Genomic DNA, 24,393 nt, shown 5'->3' with positions numbered 1-24,393 from the left:
CGCGCGTGCGCCCCGCGACCCCCGGGCAGGCCGCAGGCGGGGGCGGGTGGGCTCCCGGCCCCGTCGCAGGTCTCCAACCTTCCGTCCCGCAGAGCTCTGTTCTCGGTGGACAGGACACGGCGTGCGGCCACGGTCGGCCGTCATGCACGCAACCCCGCCCACAGGCTGCGGCCCGCGGCTTGTCACTCAGTTGGGCGCGCACCGGAGGCCACCCGTCGTCCTGCACGGACCCCGGCCGCAGCGCGCGTGCCTCCGGGACGGACCATGAGGTGCGACGCGTCCCCCCGGGCCCGCCCGTGTAACCCGAGCCCGGTTACCTGGGCGGGCTGCCTGGCGGAGGGAGCCGCGCCAGGCCGGGCCGCCTCACACCCGCGGCGGCGGCGGGGGCGAGGACGGGGGCGGGCCCACCGCGCAGCCTCTCCGGGGAGGGGCGCAGGCGGGGTCGCCTGGGGATTGGTCAGAGGGTCGTGATTGACAGCGGGGCCGCCCCGCCCTCTCCCCGCAGGCCGCTCTTGCTACGGCTGGGGTCCGGGAGTGGCCTTAGAGGATACCTTTGCTGGGAGCCCAGTGAGGCGGAGCAGCCCCACGGAACCGTGAGACCCTCGGTCGTGGCCTCCGAGGCGTCTCGCGTGGGCCGCTGCCCTTCCCCGCACCCTTCCTCCGGACGCTCTCGGGCGCTGTGGCTTCTCTGGGTCTTTGTCCTCCTCCTTCCGTGCCGATCCCTCTTGGCCCCAGAAGCTTCCTTTCGGCTACACTCGGTGCCGGGCCAGCTGCCTGGACGAGCGGACCTTCCCCGTGGCTTCGCCCTCTGCGCAGACACAGGTGACGCCGATTCTGGATCTCCCCTGTGCTCCTGGCCCTGGCATCCCACCACCTGCTCCACATCTTTCCTGCCCTCCTTTCGACTTTTTCACCCTCTTTCCATGGCCGTGAACTCTTGAGTAGTGAGCCCCACACCTCGCCGGCAGCCTTGCTTCCTCTCTGCCACCCGTAGGTCGTGCACCGAGGCTGCGCCCTTCAGAGCTCTCTCCGCTCTAGCCTCCAGTCTAAGGCCCCATCCTCTCCCTCTACCCTGCTTACCCTGGTACGTCTTGCCTGCATTTGCGCTCCAGGCTTTCAGCCATGCATAGGAATTCCCACTGCACTTCAAATCAGCACCTCCATCATGGCCCTGCAGTCAGTCCTGTCTGCCCTGCCCCTGCCAGTCCTTCACTCTCCATTCTCCAGACATGACACACCTTTCTGTGACTAGTGAATGTTACCCTGTCTTCCTCAAGCCATTCTCTGAACAACACCCCTAAAATTAAACCAGCACCCCTGTGGTCACACTGGAGATTGTCTGGCCAGTGTTGAGCAGGCGTGCTATCATGCTGCTCAGGACAGCTTAACTGCATTTCACAGGTGAGGGGGGTCCCACAGAGCAGCCAGCTGATACCAGAGAGTTTCTGGGGCTTTATGAGACCGGAGTTGGTGAATGTGTGCTCCCAGTCAACTCATCCCGCTGGGCAGTGGCTGGTACCATGTGTGGGGCTCCCTCCAGCTTTGCTAAAGTGGTGGCATGTGTGCTGATCCCCCCAAGTGTGGCCCTTAGGAACTCTGAATTCAGCATAATATTGAGGAACTTTGTCCCAAAGGATGGGGTAGTTGAGATGGACTGACTGCCACCTAGTGACAGACAGGAGGGAGGGAACTGGCGTTGACCCAGTTGGCTGATCCTGGCTTGCAGGTGTGGTCATGCCTGATCCTCATAATTACCCTCTGATCAAGGATGATGGTCCTGGGAATCTGAACCCAAGTCTGAATTCAATCTGTTTCATAAGAGAGCCACTGGCTGAGGTAAGTCCTGGTGGTCAGTAGCTAGCTGGGTAATCAGTACAGGGAATGGAGTCTTGTCCAGGCCTTGCTTGGAGCCCAACAGAACATGAATACTTGAGAGCATAGCTTGGGCTGGCTTCAAGTGGTGCCACCCCCTGTTATATAAAGGCAGTTGTGCTGAGAGCTGTGGAGGGAAAGAACATCTATGTGAGGAAAGTAGTCCTACCTCGGATGGAGTAAACAAGAAAGACCCCCTTGATTATGTAGGACTTCGAGAGGCCAAAGGAGGTAAGAAGATGGCCAAGAGAATTAATGGTGGGTTGGGGAAAAGTACTTTCCAGGCAGGAGCACTAGCATGTACAGAGGCTCAGAGGCCAGAAGCCTGGAGTTTACCCAGTGAAGGGGAATGGAGCCAGGACAATTAGGCTGGGAAGGTATGTGGGGGCTGAATCGGGCCCTCCCTGCATGCCCAATCTTGTCCACTCCCCTACGAGACACCTTCCTGAGCCTTGCAGCCCTTGTTGAGCTTCCTGTGCCAACCCCAGCAATCTGTAGGTCACAGTGCACTTCTAAACTCTGTTTTTCTGAGATTCCCAGTGTGCAGCCCAAACCTGCTTTTGCTCTTGTCTCTGAAGCCAGACCTCCAAGGGCTCCAGGTCTCTGCCAACAGCAATCTGTTGCCAGGCCTATAATCAGGGAACAGAGCCCCATTTCCTCTTGGGACTTGTCGGGTAGCATCTCAGGCTTTAGGTATCTCCTTCCACCCTTTGGTTCAGGAAAACCAGGGCACACACAGGGTGTGGCCAATATGGGCTTTCCCGAGCTCAGCACATCTATGGGTGTGTAGGTGTCAATGGTAATGTGTGTCTTCTGCAGCTGTACTGTCTGGGAGGAGCACCCACATGAGGCACATGCCTGTGACATCACCTAGGTTAGCCTTGCTTGGGCTTGTTTCTCTCTGGGAACACTCATGTTTCAACATGCCTTAGCTTACACCAAGCCTGTGCCTGGAGTCTGAGGAGAGACAGCCCAACTGTCCCTTTGGTCTGTGGATTTGATCTTACATCTAGTTAATAGTCACAACAGTGACTGGCATATTGTGAACGCAGTATAAGTGCCTCGTTTACATTGGCTCATTACAGCTCTGTAAGATAGTCTCATCCCCATTTAACAGAAGAAACATGTCTTGCTAGAAACAGTGGTGTATAGCTATAGACCTAGAATTTGGGAGGTTGACGCAGGAGGATCTCCAGGTTGAGGTCAGCTTGTATTACACAGGGAGATCCTGTCTCAAAAGAAGAGCGACTGAGACATGGTCACACAGCTAATAGGTGGCAGGGAAAGAGGCATTCTAGCTTCTGTTGATGTTGCTTACCATGTACATATGAATTTTGTGTGTGTCCCTTTCTAATTTTTTCTTTTTTGAGATAGGGTCTCCCTGTAGCCTCAGCTGGCCTGAAACTCCATATGTAGACCAGGCTGGCCTCAATCTCACAGAGATCCACCTGCCTCTGCCTCCTAAGTGTTGGAATTACAGGTGTAAGCCACCACACCTGGCAACATTGGGTGTTTTTTAAAAACTGCCTCTGACAGGTTGGAGGGTAGAATGTTAGGGAGTAGCCCCGAGGCCAGCATTGTGGAGTGAACAGGAAGGAAAGAGCAGTGGGCACAGCTTTAGCCAACCTCCAGGAACCTCTGTTTAGCACTGGCCTCAAATGGATGTTCATTGTTCTGAGAAAGGCTCAGCCTCAGCCACATGGCTCTTGGTGGCTGTGGGGAACTGAAAGTTTTCTGCTGACACCTCTATCAGCAGTTGTTACAAGCCAGTCTTGAGGTGGGAAATGTTCATTCATTTTGGTTTTTTGAAGTTAGGTCTTGCTGTGTCGCCCAGATTCATCTTAAACTTGAGATCCTCCTGTCTCAGTCTTCCAAGAATTGAGGCTACCATATGCACCACCACACCAAGCTCCCTAAATGTATTCTTTTCCTGCCCTTCTAAAAAATAGACTACTTAAAAACAAAAGAACAAAAATACTGTGTTGTTGAAATGGGAGCTAGGATTATAAAACAGGAATCACAAAATGGTAATGTGACTGTTGTGATTTAGAATCAAGTGTGGCTGAGCTTTCTGGTAACCAAAGCAGTAACACTTGGTATTTGGTCACTGAGTCCTTGAGAGGGAGAGAGAATTTTTCCAGGATTAAATTATACGAAAACTTTCTCACATGGCTATGTATTTGGTTTAAATAACAGAATGTTCTCAACAGGTTACAAAGGCTATCACAGATGATTTGTTCCTTATAATGATCTTGAGTGACTATAGAAGGTGTAATTAAGAAGCATAGCTCAGAGAAACTCCTACAAAAAGGAGGCCATAAGACTACAAAGATGTGAGACGTCCCATTAATCCATACAGAAAGCTGTGTTCGTCTTTAACCCTTTTACTTTGCTGCTTGTGTTAGATGTCTCAACAGGCCCTTGGCCCACAGCTAATACTTCTAAGCTTACACCTCAGTGCACCTTGAGCTCCATCCTAGCCTGCAGTGAGTGTTCATCCCCTGACCACCCAGTTCTATCCAAGTCTGTCTCAACTTCTGAGGCCACAACCACCTGCTTTCCTTCTCACCTGGGATGGGTTCTTACTCGTTAAAAGTAACACCTAGCCTAGCAGCGCCCAGGGACTCCTTTCTCCACAGCCCTTGCTGCCTCACTACTCCGGTTGAGGCTTTTCAGCTGACAAGAGCTGAGTACTGTGATTGCTTCACTAAGGTCAAGTGTGACACTGCAGGTAGAGGAGGGGAAACAGGCCAGAGTGTACTTGCTTTTTACACTTTCACCCTTTGTTCCAGCACATATCCCTGATACGGGTCTCTAGAAGAACTTAGCACAAGTAGTTAGAGAAAGGCCAGCATCATTAGCTGGTTCAAAACGACAAGGGTTCTGGGAGTACTGAGAAGGGCCTTGGCTAAGACTCCTTAAGACTGTAGGGAGGGAGCGAAGTGAGAGGTACTGTACATTTCTGAAGACAGCCCCTCCAAATGAGCTGGGCACTCATTCACAGTAAGGTCATCCCAAGGTGTTCTGTGAAGTGTTTTTACAACTGAAACACTAAAATTTTTAGAGATGTGTGGCTAAAATGTCTAAGTTTGTTCAGTGACACATGTATCCTTTAAATCAGATACTGAAAACCACTTATGAAGTATTGACTTCCCACATTCACATTTCTATCAATAAACTTCACATGAATCTTTTTCACTGTAAGAACCATATATTGAATCATCCAATGTAATTTCTCAAAGCACATTGCTTCCACTGCTTTTTGATAGCACACTTCTGAAAACCCAGCTTTATTCAGGAATAATTCACATAGAAGATGCACCCATTCTTTTTTTAATTATTTATTTAATAACCATATATTTAAAAGAAGCATTTCATTACAACCGCATTGACATGTTCAATAACAATTTCCAGAGCTAAGATGCATCTCTTTCAAAATTGGCTGTAAATTTTTAGGTTTACAGATATTAAGTTATTATGCAGTTTAAGCATTGACAAATGAAACCCCTTTATGACCTCCACCGGAATTTCACTTAAATGGAATCAGAGTATGTACCACCATGCTTACATTCAACATGTTGCAATTCATCCATGTTGCTGCTCAGATGCTGTGTGAGCTAAATTGGGAACTTTAAGCACTGTGTGTGTGTGTGTGTGTGTGTGTGTGTGTGTGTGTGTGTGTACCTGAAACTTTTCTTCCACATATACATACTAAGGCTCTTCATTAACAATAACTTATTTTTGTTTCCTTACTTTATTGGTTTACAGCATCTCCCTGAAGCCCCAGCTGACCTGGAACTCACTATACTAGGCTGGCCTCAATCTCAGAGATCCACCTGCCTTTGCCTCCCAAGTACTGAGCTCAAAGATATGCTCCACTATGCCCGGCTCACTGTTTTAAAGCTTATAGAGACTCCCAAATGTGTGCAAGTGTAGGAAGTACAGTAAGCATAGTGAGCCTCGATCAAGCTTTGGCAACTGAGTTTTTTTAAATGGTTCTAGGGATCAAACTGAGGGCCTCATGCATCCTAGACAAGTGCTAGAACTATACCACCAGCCCCAGCTTCAGCCATTATGAATTGATGATGACTGTTTGTTTCATGCCAAACTCTACCCACTAAAACCCTCCCATATTATTTTAATCTCAACTCTTACTGTGTTATCCATAAATAATTCAGTGTCCTTATGAAAGGTTTCGAAAAGTACAGAATAATTATTAAACCAAAATCTACTGAGCAACTTTCAAGAGGCTGCCTACATGGGGCACTTGGGGCCGTACATTTCTTTGCCTCCTCCTTGTCAGGGGGCTACTTAGAAGCATCCAAAACTAGCTTGATTGAGGTCATTCAGAGTAACATCTTCTCCAAGAATTGGTCTTTGGTTCAAAACAAGTACAGAATGTTTCTTCATATGAAGGAATTTGCAAGGAATTAAATAAAATTGAATTTTCTTTTTTCAGAATTAAAAAAAAACTTCCCTTTGGGCAATTGTCTATATTCAGCATATGTGATATTTAGGAAACAACTTACAAGTTAATAACTTTTTAAAAATTTTATTTAAAAATTTTATTTTTATGTGTATGCATGTATTGCCTGCATATAGGTTAAGTACACCCGTCTTGTGCAATGCCCGCGGAGGTTAGAAGAGGCTGTGGGATCCTCTGGGACTGGAGTTATGGGCAGTTGTTAGCGGCCATGTGGGTGCTGGGATTCAAACCCGGGTCTTCTGCAAGAACAACCAGTGTTCTTAACTGCTGAGCCATCTCTCCAGCCCCAATTTTATTTTTTATGTGTATGAGTGTATTGCCTGCATGTGTGTAAGTGCACTTGTGTCGTGCAATGCCCATAGGTCAGAAGGTGGGGTCAGATTCCCTGGAACTGGAGTTATGGATGGTTGTTAGCTGCCATGTTGGTGCCGGGAATTGAACCCAGGTCCTCTGCAAGAGCAGTCAGTGCTCTTAACCACTGAGCCATCTCTCCAACCCCCCAAGACAATAATGTACTGGAAGTAGGAATGGGAGAAAGGAGCACAGGGATGAGGTTACCTGGTTGAGGTTGGAGACAGGGGTGAGTATGGGGCATTTCACGGAGACAGGAAACCCAGGTTTGACCGGCTTGGAATGGTAAGTACCAAGCTGTCTTCCAGAGGTTCTTGTGGATACAGCTACAAGTGTGGTTGGTGATGTGTACAAAACTTAGGGGTCTGGACTCAGGAGTCATCACTCTTGGGTGTGACTGGAATCAGGCTGAATGAAACGAGAACCACAGTGGCTAAGGACCTGATGTTAGAGGTGACCCAGCAACAGCCCGACAGGAATAGAAGTGAAACCAGAAGGTGACATTACAGGAGCCAGAGAGGCATTTTTAGAAGGGAGTGGTCACATGGTATGAGTCCTTTCAAAGGAAATGTCCAGAAAAGACTTGTATAGAGACAAATCAGAGAAGGTTACACATGGAAGTGCAGAGTAGCTGTAAATGGATATGAGGGATCTTATCCAGATGAAAATGGTCTTAAGCTCATACCTAATGGCAGAACCTGTCAGTAGTTTGTAAAATTACTGTACCCTTAGAATGCTGGATTTATGACATGTAAAATACACTTCAATAGTGCTAAGGGAAAAAAGGTATGGTTAACATCATCCGTCCCCTAAAGAACTTGAGCAAGATGCAGACTGAAGAGCACATTTATTAGCTTGGTTGCTGGGTCACTGGTGACCACAGGGTGTAGGGAGGGAGCTAGGGCAGATGCTGGTTGCAGTGGGTGGGGGATGACTAGGTGGTGTGGATGACTCATAGCAGGTACCTGTTTGTGAAACGGGAAGTGGAATGGTAGCTGGAAAGGGCTGGGGGTTGGGAAATTTCTATTTTTTAATTCCACAGAGACTGGATAAGACTTGCCGAGCAGATAGCAAGGGGAGGGGGAGATGTGTAGCTTGGGTGGCACATGGACGCTATTCCCCTCTGCCCACAGCTGGACTTAGGCTCCACAGAAGGAAGTTCTCAGATAATGGCCTTCTGGCTTCTGCTCTTGAATATGGGCTGGAATCGACATCTACTGGGTCACTAAGCAGAGGTAAGCTGACTCTTACCTCCAAGACTGAGGCACCTTTCAAGTCCTTCACACTGGCCACCCCCTCCCCCCATCTTTATAGCCTCCTCTTAGTCCCAGTCAGGGTCAAATGAAGAGCCCCATTGTGCTCTGCCAGGCCTGCCACTAGGGCCTGGATGCTCTCTGTAGTTACCTCCAGTAGCTCTGCATCTTCATCTGCTGTCAGAAGACTTACCTAAGGGGGTACATGCTACTTTGTGCTCAAAAGCTGCCTGAAAACCCTCTTGTATTTGAATACAATTAAGGATACTTGTTTGTGCCCTAGCTGTGTCAGGTTCCCAAACTAAAGCTCGCTTCTCATCAGCCACCAGCTGGAGAATATAGAGAGCCTGTGCTGTTGATCCTTACATTCTGTGGTCTGGCTTACCTGGTTATAATTTCTTGCTCTCAAACAATGATTGCTAGCACAACTGTATTTCCTGAGGTGAGCACTGTCTTTCTCATTGGCCACTGAAATCTGGCTTCTAGGGACCCCCAAGATTCTGTGCTGTGGGCCCAGTACCAGTGAGATGTGAGACCATCAAGGAAGATGGCTCTGCTCTCTGAATATACCTGCTCATGCCAGCAAGCTAGGGTCCAGGGCCCTTCAATAGGTGACCAGTTCTGACCTTCCAGCTCCCTTTGACCTGGAGGCTTCACCTTGCATCCTGAATTAGACACTAACCTATAATAGAACACTTTGTAGAGAACATGGCTAGGTTTTGTTCCCAGAGCACTGGGAAATGGTTACAGTTAACTCCTTTCAACCAACCAATCACTTCAGGGAGAAGTCTTCATTCCATCTGGGCAAGAGCTTTTGGTTTTTGGTGCTCTGGCTCAGTGCCGACCAGACTTTACCACGTAAGCACACCTAAAGTTACTTTCCACTCTGCCCAGTAAACATGGAAAGCTCTCCAAAACTCTGCTTCCCAAATAAACCTGGCCCTGTCTTGCTCAATGAACATTGCCCACACTGGGCTTATGTAGTTCTTAAAAGGTTTACTGCATCCTGACTTATTTTCTGGACCTGTCTTTATGGATGGAAACTTTTGATACCTTTCATTCCCCATCAGGACAGATGCACTCCTTTCCTGCCCCATCTTCTCCTTGGGGAGGGAGGGATGTACCCTTGCTGAACTGAATGACCAGACAGACCACGTTCCACATTAAACCCCAGCCCCAGAGCCTTCACTCTAGGTTGGGAGCTCATTAATAAAGAAGCAGAGGCTAAGTTTCCGTTAAGTTGTAGGAGTTTATTTTAAATAACCTACAGTTGATTAAAAGGGAGTTCATGATAAAAATAGAAGATACTTGAGGAAAGATGTGGGAAATGGACTCTGCACACACACTAAACTAACAATGCCTCTAAAACTAATGATTATAGCAAAAAAAGTCTTCACATTAAAATTCTGCTTTTTATGGTTTTTTTTTTTCCATTTTTTACACAATTACAAAAAAAATAAAAGCCCTAAAATCTTATTTTTCTTTTTGGGGGGGACCAAATACTCATTTTCCTTTAAAATTTATTGATCTGTGGAATTTTTCACAATAAAAATCTTTCAAATGAAAGACTGGAGTTTCAGAAGAAAAAGATGGATATCATAAAGGTTACAAAGAATGCTCAGAACAAAGGATGATGGGAAAATGGTTTCAGTCATCATTTCATTATCTTTAGACTCACTCACCCTTCATCCCTCCCCAATCCCAATCTACACGATCTTTAAGATCAAGAAAAAGGCTTAAATATTTTAAAATAATTAAAAAGAAATAAAAATTCACATTTAAAAAGGAACACTCAAGTCAGGAAATATTTTCCCATCATGCTTTTCTGTGAACAGGTGTCTGAACGAAAACACTGCTGATGTCACGACTGCTTCAAGTTTAATGAAAACTGATTCCCATGATGATAGAGTAACAACTCTAATAGGTGCGCTGGGTTTTTGTTTTGTTCTACTTAATTTTAAATTCCTGAAGTAGGGGAGGGGAGGGAGTTTAGGAATTCATTTCTATTAAAATATAGAAGTTATTGCAAAACCCTAACTGTAAAAACGCACCAATATAATCAGACTTCGCATACAGTAGCTAAGAGAATCCAAACAACTTCAGTGAAACTGAATCTGCCTGGCAGGATGCTGACAAATTCCCATTCATTTGCCCTCTTGAAAATAAAACAAAATTCAAAACAAATCATACAGCTAGAATTTTGATATCTGAAATATTTTTAAATAAGTTGTCCATAGGACAACTGGCTCAGCTCTCCCTTATAATAGCTCCAGGTTTATCTTTTTGCAAAGATGTTGGTTTAAGACTTGCTGCCTCTCCCTCAGATGTGAGGGCAAGCGAGGCTCACAGTTTATCCATCTTCCCCAAACCACACTGTTCCTTTTCACAGAACTTGTGAGACTGGCTAAAACTCGTAGTCCTCATCGGTCATATCAATGGCCCAAGCAAACTTCTCCCGCTGAGTTTTGTTGTAAATCTTCTCAATTGGAACCCCCCACTTTTTGCACCTGTAAAAAAAAAAGGGGAGGGGCATAAGAGGGTATTAGTGTGCATAGCCCAGGGTGCTACAGGCAACGTGTTCCAAGGGCTTTGTGACATCGCCTCATTTAATCTTGACAGAGCTCTAAAGCAGGTGCTGCTACAGATATACAAGCAAAAAAGCTGGAGATAAAACACTCAGAGATGGTCAGCAACACTATCCTCATGCAGCTAGTAAGTGGAGATGAAATTTTACATTAAGCAGTTTGGTCCAGAGCCTATACTTTTAACCAGTAAGATCCTTGGGACCCATATGGTAGAAGGAAAGAACCAACTCATTCCTACAAGTTGTCTACTGACCACCACACATGTACTGCGGTATGCATACTTGTGAACACAAATGAATAAAGGAAAAAATAGTTAAGCCAACCTCTAGCATCATATCTGGACAGGGCTGGGTGGAGCTGCTGCTTCTAGGCCGAGCCACCTGTCTTGGATGTTATTGTGTGACTATGTATGAAACTATGGGAGGGGGTGTGTATCATACACCACAGTGGATTTGTGCCTTTGTAAAAATGTCTCTCCACCTCTGTTTAGGTTACTTGGATCTATATTCTTAATCTCTGCCCCCCCCCCATACACACACTTCCCTTTCTGTTTTTATTATTTTTGTTTTGAAATATGGTCTTGCTATATAGACCAGGCTGGCCTCAAACTTGCAATGATCTTCCTGTTTCTGCCTCCTGGGTGCTGAGATTATAGGCATTCATCACCACACCCAGCTGCCTTTCTTCTTAGGACAAAAATTTCACTGAAAAGTTCTGTTAAAATATAGAAGAATGGACTCTTCTGTTTCTCCTTCATTAAGGCCGAGGAGATTCCATCCCTGCCCTAAGGTTTTAAGTAGAGCTGGGGAGAAGGCTCAGTGGGTAAGAGCACTTGCTATGAAAGCATAAGGACCTGAGTTCAGACACCACCGCCCCCCCGCATCCATATGAAATGTTGGGTGTGACTGTAAACACTTGTAATCCCACTCTGCAGGGTGGAAACAGATGGATCCTGAGGGCTCAATGAGACCCTGTCTCATGGAACCAAGGAACAGCATGAGAGAAAAGACCAGATGTACTCGTCTGTCCTTTGCAGGCATGAGCATCTGCACACACATGTGCACAGACATACCACACAAGTTTAAAGAGAACAGATGGAAAGGTTACATTAATGGAACTGACCTCTTAGGACCATCTAGGATGTTCTATGCTCCTGTAGACAGGACTCAGCAATTAAGAGCAGCACGTATACAGCAAAAGACAGACTATCTCAGAAGATGGGAGTGTGCAGCTTAGGAATGGCACGAAGATGGGAGTGTGCAGCTTAGGAATGGCACGAGAAAGATGACAATACCCTCTACCTTTCTACAGCCAATAGCAGGAACTCTAGACAGGCTCAATGCTTACCAGGCCACTGTGATCCTAGGATCCAGATAATTGAGTTTAGAGGTTCCCAAGGCAATTTGTTTATTCTCTTCTCGGTCAGTGGCTTGAACTTCCAGCTTCATCAACTGTTCTTCCAGTCTCTGTACAGCCTTCTTTTTTGACTCTACCACCCTGGAAGAATGGCAGAGCCATCATGAACTAAGATTAGCCTCTGACAAGGAGAGACTGCATCCCACCCTGCATAGCACTTAGAGGAATAAAAGCATGAAAGGCCCAAGTACAGGTACTTCTCCCAAGAAACCCTAGAAAAAACTATGATGGCCCACACTGGGAGGCTAAGAGAACTGGGAGGTTGATAGCCAAGGCTACATAATGAAAACCTGTCTTCAAAGAAAAGAGCTAGATGAGCTGGGGTACCAAGGCCTGAGTGATGATGCCTGCTTCTCTCTTATCCAGCCCTCAATACAACACCAGATACATACTTCTTGGTCTTTGCATCCTTCATGACTTTGGCATCAGCCTTAGCACTTTTCAGGTCCCTCCGAGCATCTGCTAACTGATCTTTCTTGGCATCAATCTAGGTAGGGAAGAGCAGAAGTACAGTTAAAAGAAGGGTTCCATATTAGAAGGTGAAACCTGAGAGTTTTCTCTTCAGAGCTCTTGCAGTGTTTTCTAGGTAAAAACACAGGGTAGCTTCAGGAAGCCAGAAGAAATGCATAATGGATGCTGAAAACAATCCAACTGCTCACTTATGTTCTTCAGTGAACTTCAAAGTATGAGGTTCTATAAGAAAGGTAACCTGGAAATCTGGTTGATAATCAATCAGGGAACACTTTGGCTTTAGATAAGAGTGGGTGGTACAGAGGACAGCTGTTTATCAAATGAAACTTGGGTCACGCTTCAGCATTCCTTCTAAGGATACTGTAGGAGAAACTAGAATATTGAAGCTGGCTATATGCATCTACTAAGCAAGCCCAGCTCCCACATTCTGCCAACACTCTGGGAAGGAGTTGTCAGGAAACTTAAAAATGGCAATTAGGCGTGGCCTGGCTTTGACTTTCTGTTTTAAGAAAACTAGTTATCACTCAATAACAGAGATGTGAGAACATCAACTGCAGTATACCTCCCCTCAAAGGAAAATTTATGGAATCTATCTAAAAAAAAAAGAATCATTTCATCCTTGTTTGCGAGAACCCTTGAAAATCTAAGTCCCTCTTACGGTACTGCTTGGAGATAACAGCAGGCATTACTACAACGCTTGAGCTAAAGCTGGTTGAATTTGTGCTGCTGGGGTTCAAAGAATCCCATTCCTGTAATCACCCCGCTGACCTGTGAGGTCAAGAGAACATCCAAGAATAAATACATGTTGACACTCACACACTGGGCTGCTGTTGACTCAGCCTAGAATTTGTTAGACACATAAATGCACACACATAAATACAGCCCAGAATTAAACAGTCCACCATTGTGAAAGATTCATTAAATATGTTTTACTGTGAGTGGCTTACTTCCAACATCTATGTTGTCCAAAAAAGTTAAGGGAACTGATTTCATACACAAAAGTATCACTGACAACACTAGCCAGATTCTTTTTAGGCTAGAAATACAAGCAAACTGCAATCTTTTTAACCATTTCTGTGAATGCTAAATTGGCAGGCTATTTCAAATTCTCTCTAAGCATCAAAGACTCTATTGATTCACTTGGCAAGTGGGGTTGTGTTTGCTTTGTAGGCACGTAGGAGAGGGTTCCTAGGCTTGGAGGGCTTGTCTGGCAGGCAGCCTGAGCTGCTCCAACAGTGGTTCCAGAATGAGGGCACCGAATGACCTCTCCTTGTGATCCAGGGACGGTCTCCTGAACTGGGTACATAGTACTTGAATATTCATGCTTTTAGTTTCTACTTGGAATGATAACATGAATAAGCAGTATCAGGTGACCACCATTTAACAGAGGAGCATAAGGATGAATGCTATCTTGGCTTGCTGACCTTAAGGACCACAGATTAAGAGGTCTGATGTATGTTCACTCACTGTGGATACCGAGAGCCCCTCAAGAAAGCAAGAGGCCATCTGTAGTGACAACTCTAGGTTGTCTCTTTGGATCTATCATGCATAGGTATTTATCTTAAAGAAATGTCACTCAACAGAAGAAAAGTATTCTGGGCCTGTAAATGTGTACTAAGTCTCACTCCACATCAGTTTTTAAGTTTAGTTGTCCACTGGGCGTGGTGGTGCACGCCTTTAATCCCAGCCGAGGCAGGCGGATCTCTGTGAGTTCAAGGCCAGCCTGGTCTACATAGTAAGTTCCAGGACAGCTGGGGCTTAATCCCGCCGAGGCAGGTGGATCTCTGTGAGTTCAAGGCCAGCCTGGTCTACATAGTAAGTTCCAGGACAGCTGGGGCTACAGGGAGACCCTGTCTCAAAAAGACTAAAAAAAAAAAAAAAAAAAAAAAGGTTCAGTTGTCCATGTACAGAATTCCATAAACTTGGATGGAAAAAAAAAAAGGAAATAAAAGGAGTCCTATTACTGTCACCAGGCAGCTAGATGTTAGATATCACCAGACATCACAGATGTTAGATATTTTCAGATTATAGCTGTTGCAGAAATCTTGAAATATAATTTCTATTACTATCTAGAAGCTTATAGTAATCATTAGGACCACCTCAAGATCTTAAAGATATCTATTCCTATGCCACAGACTATTTTTAATGTTAACAGGTTTCCCCTGTAACCCTGTATATATCTGCGCTAGTGAAATAGCTGCAAATTTTCACTGTGAGTTAAGACAGTTATATAGCCACTGCTAAGACAGAACTGCTCATCAACAGGCAGAGTCAGAGGAAGAAGAGTTCCAAGGCAGTAGAACAGTTATCAACTTGTTTGCATATCAGTCTCTCCCTCTAGGGCACAACCCTGGCACACAGTCAGACATGACACACAACAGATGTTTGACGCTATGTTTTTAGAAAAATGTTGATTTGGTAGTGTGTAAAAATAAAAATAGTTGTGCCAAGATGAGGGGGAACTTAAATTCATTTCACCATCTTTTAAATTTGAAACAATCTAATTGGAAAGAATTGTTTTTTCCTCTCCCTCCCTTTCTGCTTTGGGGATCAAACCCAGAGCTTCACTCACGCTACACAAGTGTAGATATACCCCTCAGATAGACCTCAGCCCTATAAACCCGTATTTCTTCTTTTTAAAATATTTATTATTTTTACTTTATGTGTATGAGTATATTTTCTGCATGCATGTAAGTGCACCCATGTCATGCAATGCCTGTGGAGGCCAGAAGAAGAGGGTATCAGATCCTCTGGAACTGGGGTTATGGATGGTAGTTAGCCATCATGTGAGTGCTGAGAACCGAATCATGGTCTGCTGCAAGAGCAGCCAGTGCTCTTAGCTGCTAAGCCATCTCTCCAGCCCCCAAAACCTCATATTTCTTGGCCACAACAATAAAGCTAATTTTATTTTGTGGTGCTAGGGGTGGGACCCAGGCCTTCTGCACGCCAGGCCAGTGTTCTATCACTAAGCTGTACCTCTGGTTCAGACTCTTTACTTCCACTTTCCTGTATACCAACGACAATACTCAGCAATTAAAGTGAACATCAAAGTTAGCATTTCAAAATAGAATGTAGTCAATAAAGAACTTCTGTACCCAGAACAAAAGCTTTAGGAACAACGAGCACTATGATATTCTTACCTACTAAATTAACTCCGTTTATCTTTAGCATGGATCATTTTTCCAGAACAGACCCAGACTGGCCTGAAGTTATCCCAGCCCACAAGGCCAGATTACAAAAGCATCTTATTTTCAGAGGATATGCTGATGCCAGCCATGATTCCCTTCAATTTGCTACCCCATCATCCAGACTGAAGATACCTTAGACTGCAAGTTCATCATAGACTTCTCAAAAGTTTTTGGTGGTGCCCGCTGATGGTTACAAAGAATCGCAACAGCTCGATTGGCTCGGTTGTAAGAAAGAATTTTTGCTGGGACATTCTCATCAGCTGTAAAGAAACAATAACGAGACGGTCAATCTGTCTACCAAGATAGTATACATAAAATGTCTTCCAGGGGCTCTATCTGTATGGCTCTCAACTCACTCATCAAGTTTCTTTCAAAGCACAAGGGCAAAATATGTGTCAATAGTTAATTTTTTTTTTTTTAAGGGAAAGGGAATTTCTACATAAGCCTGGATAAGTTTCTATCACAAGAGGAATTCTGGGTCTCTAATATTTTGTTTACTGGCTTACTCAATTTTAAGACCAGCTCTTATCATGTAGCCTAGGCTGGCTCTAAACTATGGTGCTCTAACAATCCTCCTGCTCTAGCCTTCTGAGTAGCTGGAACTACAGGAATGCTATTACACCCAGTTTGTTTCTGTAATATTATAATGAAATCTATATTTTTCTTTAAATCCAGGGAGTCTGGCCAAGGATTCTTATTTGGCTTGCCTGTTTTACTTTGGCGTGCCTGTCTTCAACAGGCCAAATGTAACCTGAAGAAAATGTGGCACAGGGAAAAAGATTTGAAAGGCACACAGCAGTATATTATTTAAAAAGAAAAACTAGGTCATCCAAAGAACTTTTTCACTTTTATTTTGTGGCATCTTTTAAAAATCATGTCCTAAAATACTGATCTTCAGTATACCCATCTTTGGCTTTTCTGGCTCATACTATAAAACCATTTGACAAATTTACAGAAGATAGTGGAAACTGAGACCCTGGGAGCCAGCTGTGTACAAGTTCCAATTATAGGGAGGCTGAGGCAGGAGGATTGTGAGGCCAGCTTGGGCTACAATGATGAGCTGTGACTAGCCTGAGTTACAATGTGAGATCTTGTGTAAAAGACTCCTAAAGCTCCAGGGGGAAGTGATCATTTGCTTTTATGGAGCGTGTGACAGAAAAGTGACAGAAACCTTAGGAAAAGCGTATTTTCTGGTAACCAAACAACTTTACCCTCAATTTAACAGTGTTCTTCACCCTGTGACCTTTAAGAAATATACACAAAATACAAAAATTTTGAGAGCAGATGTATTCTATGAAATTAACCAAAGATTGGGGTAGGAGTGAAACAGCTCCGACTTTGTTTATACAACTAAGAGACCAGGAGGAAAACGCTTCCAGTTACAACAGTGAGCAAAAAGACTAGAACTTAAGCAAGGATGCTGGCATGTTCATCCGGATAGCCGCTCAATGACTTACGGGCTGTGAGTTCTTTTAGCTGCTGCTGTAGCGTGATGGAGGCATTGTAGGTACGGAACACCTTGGCCGTCAAGCCCTCCATGAGATCCTGAAGATGTTTATTTAAGATACCAGTCTGGAGGACATAAGGCAACATAGAGGATGTTTTTTAGGACTGAGATAAAAGCCAAACCATCTTTTCCCTTTCGGGAAGCCCTAGGAGTCATAATGCCAGTAGAGTTACAATCCTATCAAGTTACTGTCCTGCCCGCCCTTCAAGTGGGAATTTAGCAAAAGAGGGAAAATTACAAAATATAGGGTTGCATGATGCCTTCCTACAAAGTACTTCAAATTAAACAGATCAAAAAAGCAATTTGTTCCAATTAAGATCTCCCCCAGTAAGAAATCAGGCCTTTAAGCAGAAGGTGGCTGGGCATCCAACTAAGGAAGAATCTGCTGAAGATAGGGAAAGATAAAGGTTGCGCTGAAACCCCTTCTGCCTTTGGAAGGCTTTGGAAACAGTCTACAGTAGGGTGGTGTCTGCTCCTGGCCAGACTCTATGTGCCCTGAGGGCAGAAACGTATACAAAATGCCACAGGACAAGGGTGAAGGGGCAGCCTAAGCATCCTTTAGCCCAGTGTTCTTGTCTACTCACATTAAGTCGGTCAAAAAGATCATCCTCAGGCTGCTTGTTTTCCATAAATAGTTGTAAATTCTTAAAAACCTAAAAGAAACAAGCGAAGTCTAATGATTCTTTTTAAAATGCTTTGAAATAAATTTCAAAAATCACAGAAACTTGCAAAAAAGAAAAGGCACAATGACCACACGTATACATTCTCTCTCTCTCTCTCCACACACACACATGCACGCACATACACACACACGTGTGTGTGTATATATTTATATAGATAAATACATAATTATTTATTTTGAGCCATTCATGGGTATGTACTGTAGCCCTTTAGCTCTAAACATTTCAGTATTTATATCCTAAGAAATGAAATACTTCTTTACAAATACTTTTTACCAACTACATAAATTTAGTTGATATACATTATTATTAGACCACTAATAGGATGGGTCTGTGGAACTTCAACATCCTTCTACAATAATGGCTCAGAGATCCGAAGACTAAAGGATTACCATTTTATTCAATTAGGAAGTGATCTGAGCAAAGGTGCAAGGTGATAAACATACAACATGACCAGAGGATGGTGTGATGTGCTTAAGTCATTAAAGTGATTGGATTCAATCTTACATTGACTTTGCTCTAGGGGCTAACTCTGCAGTATGCTGTTGCATACTGCTTCAAGAGATGGCCCCTCAATCCCAGGAAAGTAGCAGCACAAGTGGTGGAAGAGAGAGTAAGAGCTACACAGTACACCAAGCAATATTGCTCCTTCTTTCAAGTCATTTTTGCTAGTGCCCAGCAAAGTGCAGAGCATACAAAACACTCTATAATAAATACTTGTTGAATGAAAAAATAAATTTTAAAAAAGCAAGACAGAGAGCACAGGCCATATGAACTTACTCGTTTCTCAACTGGGACTTTGTTATAGTATCTGATTGAGTCCTTCCCAGGAAAGTCAAACTCTACCACATATTCCTGACCATCCAATTCTGGGTGCAGATTGATGTGTTCCACACGAAGTGAACAGCAACCCACAGTATCTGCTGTTTCTCCTTCTTCCTTCTCATTACCTGCTCTCAGAGCAAGCTGCCCAGGAAAGGGGTGGGATGGGGGAGGGAGAAAGAGACAAGCAGCAATGAAGAGATGAACCTCACAGTACCTCTAGGAAACCCCAAACCAGAAGCCTCCCAGTCTTCACAGCCTGGAGAGTCAAACACTGCAGTGCTATAACTCCTTCAGAAGCCACGGGGATACTCAAGAGATCCCAGCTTCTCTACTGTCCTTAGAAATGAAGACAGGAGAAAGAAAAGGATGTAACAAGGCAATAGATGAGGGCATTTCCGCCCCCCTCTGGGCAATCAAACTAAAAAAAAGATTAGTATCTTAATTTTGTGGGGATTCAGAATTTCTGCTAAAATGTAAGCAGTATAAAATTAGGGTAAAATAAAAATTGCTTTGAGAGTACTAAAAATTCAACTTTATAGCACTATCTTTCAAACCGTAGCTATAATAAATTACTCGTTTGTTTAACCTATTTTGGATGGTATAATGCCTTTTTCTAAAAGAATGAAACAGAAGAAATATCAGAAATCATTTCTTGTAGTTAAGTGGTAGTTTGTGCAACTTCAAATAAATCTGTTGGACTATGACCCAAATTTCTGTGTGTGTGGGGAGTCACGATCAAAAGAGTTTGAAGCATCACAATATTTTAAAACATGCTCAGATTCATGCAGATACTTCTTTTGGCAGACATACTGTAGATGCCTTGTGATCTGTATCCATCCTTACTGGGCTCAATTCAGTGTAGATCACATGGTAGGTAGCACATTGTGCACTCCCCACCCTTGTACTTGCAGAGCAGACACTCCTTATACCTGTTAAATTGAATACTGGCCAAAGCTGACAGGGAAGTGCTCCTACCTTGTCAATGAAGTACAGTGCTACAGCTCTCTGCCGGACTTTCATCTCCTTAGACTTCCAATCTTCCCGATACTGATTTCGGATCTTGTCCACACACTTCTTCAGCCGCCTAGCAGTCTCATATTTCTGCCAGTCCTTCTCACCCTGCAGAGACCCAACCCCAAAGGTGGACTGCTTACAAAAGAGTGGAATAACAGACTTTGAATATTTAGAGCTCTGAACCAAAAACCAGCAACCAGAGCTTAAGCAAAGTTGAAAAGTACAGAATTAAAGAGAAAGTCTGAGCCATTTAACCTGACAAGAATACATGCTATCCCGTTTTCACTGTCACTGACTCTTTAATTGCTAAGAACCTTCCAATCTATAAAATGCTCATGCTCTTGGTAAAAACCCCCAAACTGACTTCTGTCAACACAAAGGGCATAATAAGCAACCCTAATCCCCTGCTGCCGAGTTTAACATCTGAAAGCAGTTTTCTTCTAGCACTGAATTTCATTCATTCAAGACAGTCATACAGTTTGATGGAGCTATCAAAGAAACAGAACCAAAGACCACAACATGTAATTACTAAAGAACACAATGAGACTTCCAAGAACAGATGTAATTATTCACCATCTTCTAACTTACCCATTTATAAGTGTTCCCTGATTAGATTGAGAGAGAATGTTTCTGGGAAGATTTTTTTAAAAGAAAAAATTGGAACTTTTGGTACAATGGGTAGTTATGAAAATGTATTCAAAGACTGAAGCTACTCTGTCTGGTACTGTAAATGTATCCAAGAATCTGAGGCTGAGGAGCTCATAGGGATTACTAAGAAACCTATGACTATATTTTGCTTAAATGGACATACTATCTAACTGCCACATATTTATATATATACCACATATATGTACATATGTATGTGTATACTCCTAGATTAAGTGCAGTTCTCATCATCGGAAGTGTCTTTGTGCAGTGGATGGTTAATACACCTGTTTAGCCATAAATGGGACATCTGCCTTCCAAGGTTTAGGGAACATAGAAAGAGGGCAAAAAGATTCTAAGAGTCAGAGATCAAGAAGGGCTGGGGTCAGTTTCTTCTGGACATGACGGGAGCATTGTACTCATGAATTAACAGTAGCTGTGTCTGCCTGCATAAGATAAAGCCAGTCAACATTCTAGCATGGAAGAGGATAAACCTCCATCCTTGGCTGAAGAGCTATTGATCGTGGCTTGGGGGGGGGGTAATCAATTTTCTTTTCTCTTTAAAAATTTATTTTTAGGTGGATCCCTGTGAGTTTAAGACCAACCCGGTCTACATCATAAGTTCCAGGACTTATAATGGGGCTACAGGGAGATATTTAAATTTGCATGAGTGTTTTGCCTGCATGTATGTAAGCGTACCAGTGCGTGCAACACCCATGGAGGCCAGAAGAGAGTATCAGATCCCCTGAAACTAGAGATACAGACAGTTGTAGCTGTCATGTGAATGATGGGACTTGAACGCAGGTCCTCTGCAAGAGCAGCCAATGCTAGTAACTGCTGAGCCATCTCTCCAGCCCTTGTGGGGAAGGTGTCAGTTTGCTTTAGGAGTGTGGTCCCTGATAGGTTAAGCATGTTCCAGTAGATGCACCATGCCCATGTACAACCTAGATTCAGTGTGTTATTTTGTTTTGAAGAAGAAGAGGACATATAAAGTTAGAAAGGGATATGAGGGAGTAGGATCCAGGAGGAGTTGAAAGGAAGACATATGGGAGGGGAATATGACTAAACTACGTGGTATGAATGTATGAAATTCTCAATAAAAAATATAAAAGATGGGTGCTAGAGAGATGGCTCAGTGGTTAAGAACACTGACTGTTCTTACTCCAGTTCCAGGGGATCCAACAGCCTCTTCTGACCTCTGCGGGCATTGCGCGACACGGGTGCACTTACCTACGTGCAGGCAATGCATGCATACACATAAAATAAAAAATAATAAATAAAAAATTAAATAATAAATAAATAAAATAATAAAAGAAAACTAGCTGGGCATGGTGGTGCACACCTTTAATCCTAGCACTCTCAGCAGAGGCAGATGGATCTCTGTGAGTTCTAGGCCAGGGTGGTCTATAAAGCGAGTTCCAGGCCAGCTGGGTCTACAGGGAGACTCTGTCTCAACAAGACCAAAAACAAAAGACTGAAGCTAAGCAATGGATTTCTGCTACCATCTTCAGTGGAAGTAGACTCAGAAAAAAGGACTAATATGTCAATTAAGAACAGGAAGGGGGGGGGGATAGCTCCAGTTCCAGGGGATCTGACAGCCTCTTTTGTCCTCTGTGGGCATTGCACGACATGAGTGCACTTACCTACATGCAGGCAATACACGCATATATATATATAAAAAAATAAAATGCATTTTTAAAAAGTAAAAATTTTAATTAAAAATAAACAGGAAAGGGGAAAAATATCAAGAAATCCCAGACAGGTAGAGTCACAAGGTACAAAACTGACTACATGACATAAGCACATGAAAAGAACTAAGAACCCAAGAATCAGGGGCTGGAGAGATGGCTTAGTAGTTGACAGAACTTACTGCTCTTGCAGAGGCTCCAAGTCCAGTTCCCAGCACCCATGCCACATATCTCACAACCACCTGTAACTCTAGTTCCAGGGCTATCCAATGCCTCTGGCCCCTGCAGGCACATGAACTCATGTGCACATATCTATACACAGGCACACACACAAATATACAAATACTTAAAAGAACTCAAATCTCCTCACAAAGGAGAGGAGGCAGTGATTTCCTCCCACATGTCTAATTTCCACCTGAGACAAGAATCTAATCAAAAAGGATCACCTGAAATCCTTGAGACACAAGAACTATGATCAAATTAACTAGTTTCTGTGCATGGAGAAGCATGAGGTACACAGAACAAAAAATGCCCATTGCCTATTAGATCTTAGCAAATGCTCAGAAAGCTGGGTGCGGTGGCTTATACCCTTAATCCCGTTAGTCAGGAGGCAGAGGCAGAAGATCTGTGATTTGAAGACCAGGTAGGGCTACATAGTATGACCCTGTCTCAAAAGAAACAAATGCTGAGAAAGCAATGCTTATATGAATATACTAAGGAGCTGTCAACATTTCCCCATAGTGTTTGTACTATTAGTGTGGATTGGTCGGGTTGTAAAACAAGAGGTTTAATAACTAATACACAATCTTTTTTCTTGGGGAATTGAAAATTTCTCACTGATTTCTCCAAGTATATTTTGACATTTAAGAAATTAAAAAGAAAAAGCATGATATAAGCTATTCTCCTTTATACAATAATGAATGAATCTTCACCAGAATTTTTTTTACTTAAAAAAAAATGTATTGAGAATTTCATACATGCATATAAGGTGTTTTGATCAAATCCACATCACCACTCCTTCCTCTCCAACTCCTCCCACATCTCCTCATCACTTTTTCCTGACAACTTCATGTACTCTTTTTTTCTTTTATGGGGCTTTTTACTACTCTAACCCTCCCACCCCAAGAGGTAACCCTAAAGTCCACCAGAATTTCTTATACATATACAGAGAAAGAAACACACACACTCACATAACCTCTTCCTTATAACTCCAACTCACATAGGTAGCAAGTCTTGATATATAAGGTAGTACAGAGAAATAAAAGTTTAGAAAAATCTAACAAGTCATGTACACAGGACACCAGTAGATCAACTTTCCTTCACATGGTCAGGCTCCTGGAACAAGGATCCAAACTTATCTCAAGAACACTGAAGTGGGGGTAGGGAGTGGGAACAGAAACAAAGTCACATCGAAACCATCTGGGAAAGTCCTTTTGTACTTCAGAAGTGTGATGACTGGGTTTTCCTGCCAGTGTAAGAGATGTACCTCCATCAAACTCTGTTACCACATCAATGCATTACTGATATGGCATGGAAAAACGTATTTTAGTAAAGCAAGGTATCTATTGTAGGAGGCTTTGACTCTTCTTCTTTTCCAACTCAGTCACCTCTCCATATTGGGCAGAAATCTTAATGTGGTTTAGTTATATATGACATCCTTTGGGTGACTTTTATAAACCAGTGGGCTGACTATACTTATCCATTCAACAACATGGGTAGATGGAGTCAAGATTACAAAACAGAAAGTGAGGTGAGCTAGAACCTGTCTTCTAAACCACTTCCTCTTCCTCAATGTTCCCTGAGCCCTGGTTGAGCCTCTCCATTGACTGGCTGCTGTCAACTGCAAAGAGAAGTCTCTCTGATAAAGGCTGAGAGCAGCCCAGGTCTGCCAACAGTGCAAGCTGGGCAACCACAGGCATTTGGACCAAGTCTGTCACTATCTTCAATAGTTCTTCTCACCTGGCTAGTGTTCTCTCAATCTGCCATGGTGTAGAATACCAAAAGGTACCTGGCATTTTGACCCCCAATCATACATCATTTAAAGAAAAGACACAACAAACTGGCTCAGTTGTTAAGAGCACTGCTCTTGCAGAGGACCCAGGTTCAAATCCCAGCACTGGCATGGTGGCTAACAGTCATCCATAACACCAATTTCAGGGGATCTGACACCCTGAGCATTGCAACTTACACATATGCAGGCAAAATATTCATAAAAATATGTATAAGAATATATTTATTTCTCAGTGGCAATGCAGAGTTACAAACTACTTAAGGGGAAAGACGGCTCAATGGTTAAAAGCACTAGCTGCTCTTGCATAGGACTGGGGTTCAGCTCCCAGTACACTGCTATCTTGCTAGGTAAAGACACCCTAAGAAAAGACTGAGAGCAAGTTTAAGAAGTCACAGATAAGC

The 24,393-nt window shown here is 43.8% G+C and overlaps 2 protein-coding genes and 1 non-coding gene across 3 annotated transcripts in view; 2 read left to right on the top strand and 1 right to left on the bottom strand.

The window, feature by feature from the left end:
- LOC115067076 overlaps positions 1-9,337 on the top strand; it is a 9,529-nt gene extending 192 nt beyond the window's left edge. The window contains exons 2-4 of the mRNA XM_029554320.1: positions 309-822; positions 1,727-1,836; positions 7,843-9,337. Of these exons, the coding sequence (XP_029410180.1) occupies positions 309-822; positions 1,727-1,836; positions 7,843-7,938 (720 nt within the window). The 3' untranslated portion in view covers positions 7,939-9,337. The remainder of the gene's footprint in view (positions 1-308; positions 823-1,726; positions 1,837-7,842) is intronic.
- The window catches only part of Top1 (DNA topoisomerase I), a 93,831-nt gene continuing 78,629 nt past the window's right edge, over positions 9,192-24,393 (bottom strand). Inside the window, exons 14-21 of the mRNA XM_008849585.3 lie at positions 19,610-19,753; positions 18,590-18,775; positions 17,714-17,782; positions 17,080-17,194; positions 15,755-15,882; positions 12,356-12,450; positions 11,895-12,044; positions 9,192-10,469 (exon numbers count right to left, since the gene is read on the bottom strand). Coding sequence (XP_008847807.2) covers positions 10,367-10,469; positions 11,895-12,044; positions 12,356-12,450; positions 15,755-15,882; positions 17,080-17,194; positions 17,714-17,782; positions 18,590-18,775; positions 19,610-19,753 — 990 coding nt within the window. The 3' untranslated portion in view covers positions 9,192-10,366. The remainder of the gene's footprint in view (positions 10,470-11,894; positions 12,045-12,355; positions 12,451-15,754; positions 15,883-17,079; positions 17,195-17,713; positions 17,783-18,589; positions 18,776-19,609; positions 19,754-24,393) is intronic.
- On the top strand, positions 23,409-23,512 carry LOC115067082. Its single transcript, XR_003846514.1, has one exon. It is a non-coding gene; the product is annotated as a small nucleolar RNA U13 (small nucleolar RNA).

The sequence above is a fragment of the Nannospalax galili genome, unplaced genomic scaffold (assembly GCF_000622305.1).
Source record: "Nannospalax galili isolate Female #2095 unplaced genomic scaffold, S.galili_v1.0 scaffold765, whole genome shotgun sequence".
In the NCBI taxonomy this organism is placed as follows: domain Eukaryota; kingdom Metazoa; phylum Chordata; class Mammalia; order Rodentia; family Spalacidae; genus Nannospalax; species Nannospalax galili.
Note: the sequence above shows the minus strand (reverse complement) of the source record. Positions and strands in the feature narration are given on the sequence as shown.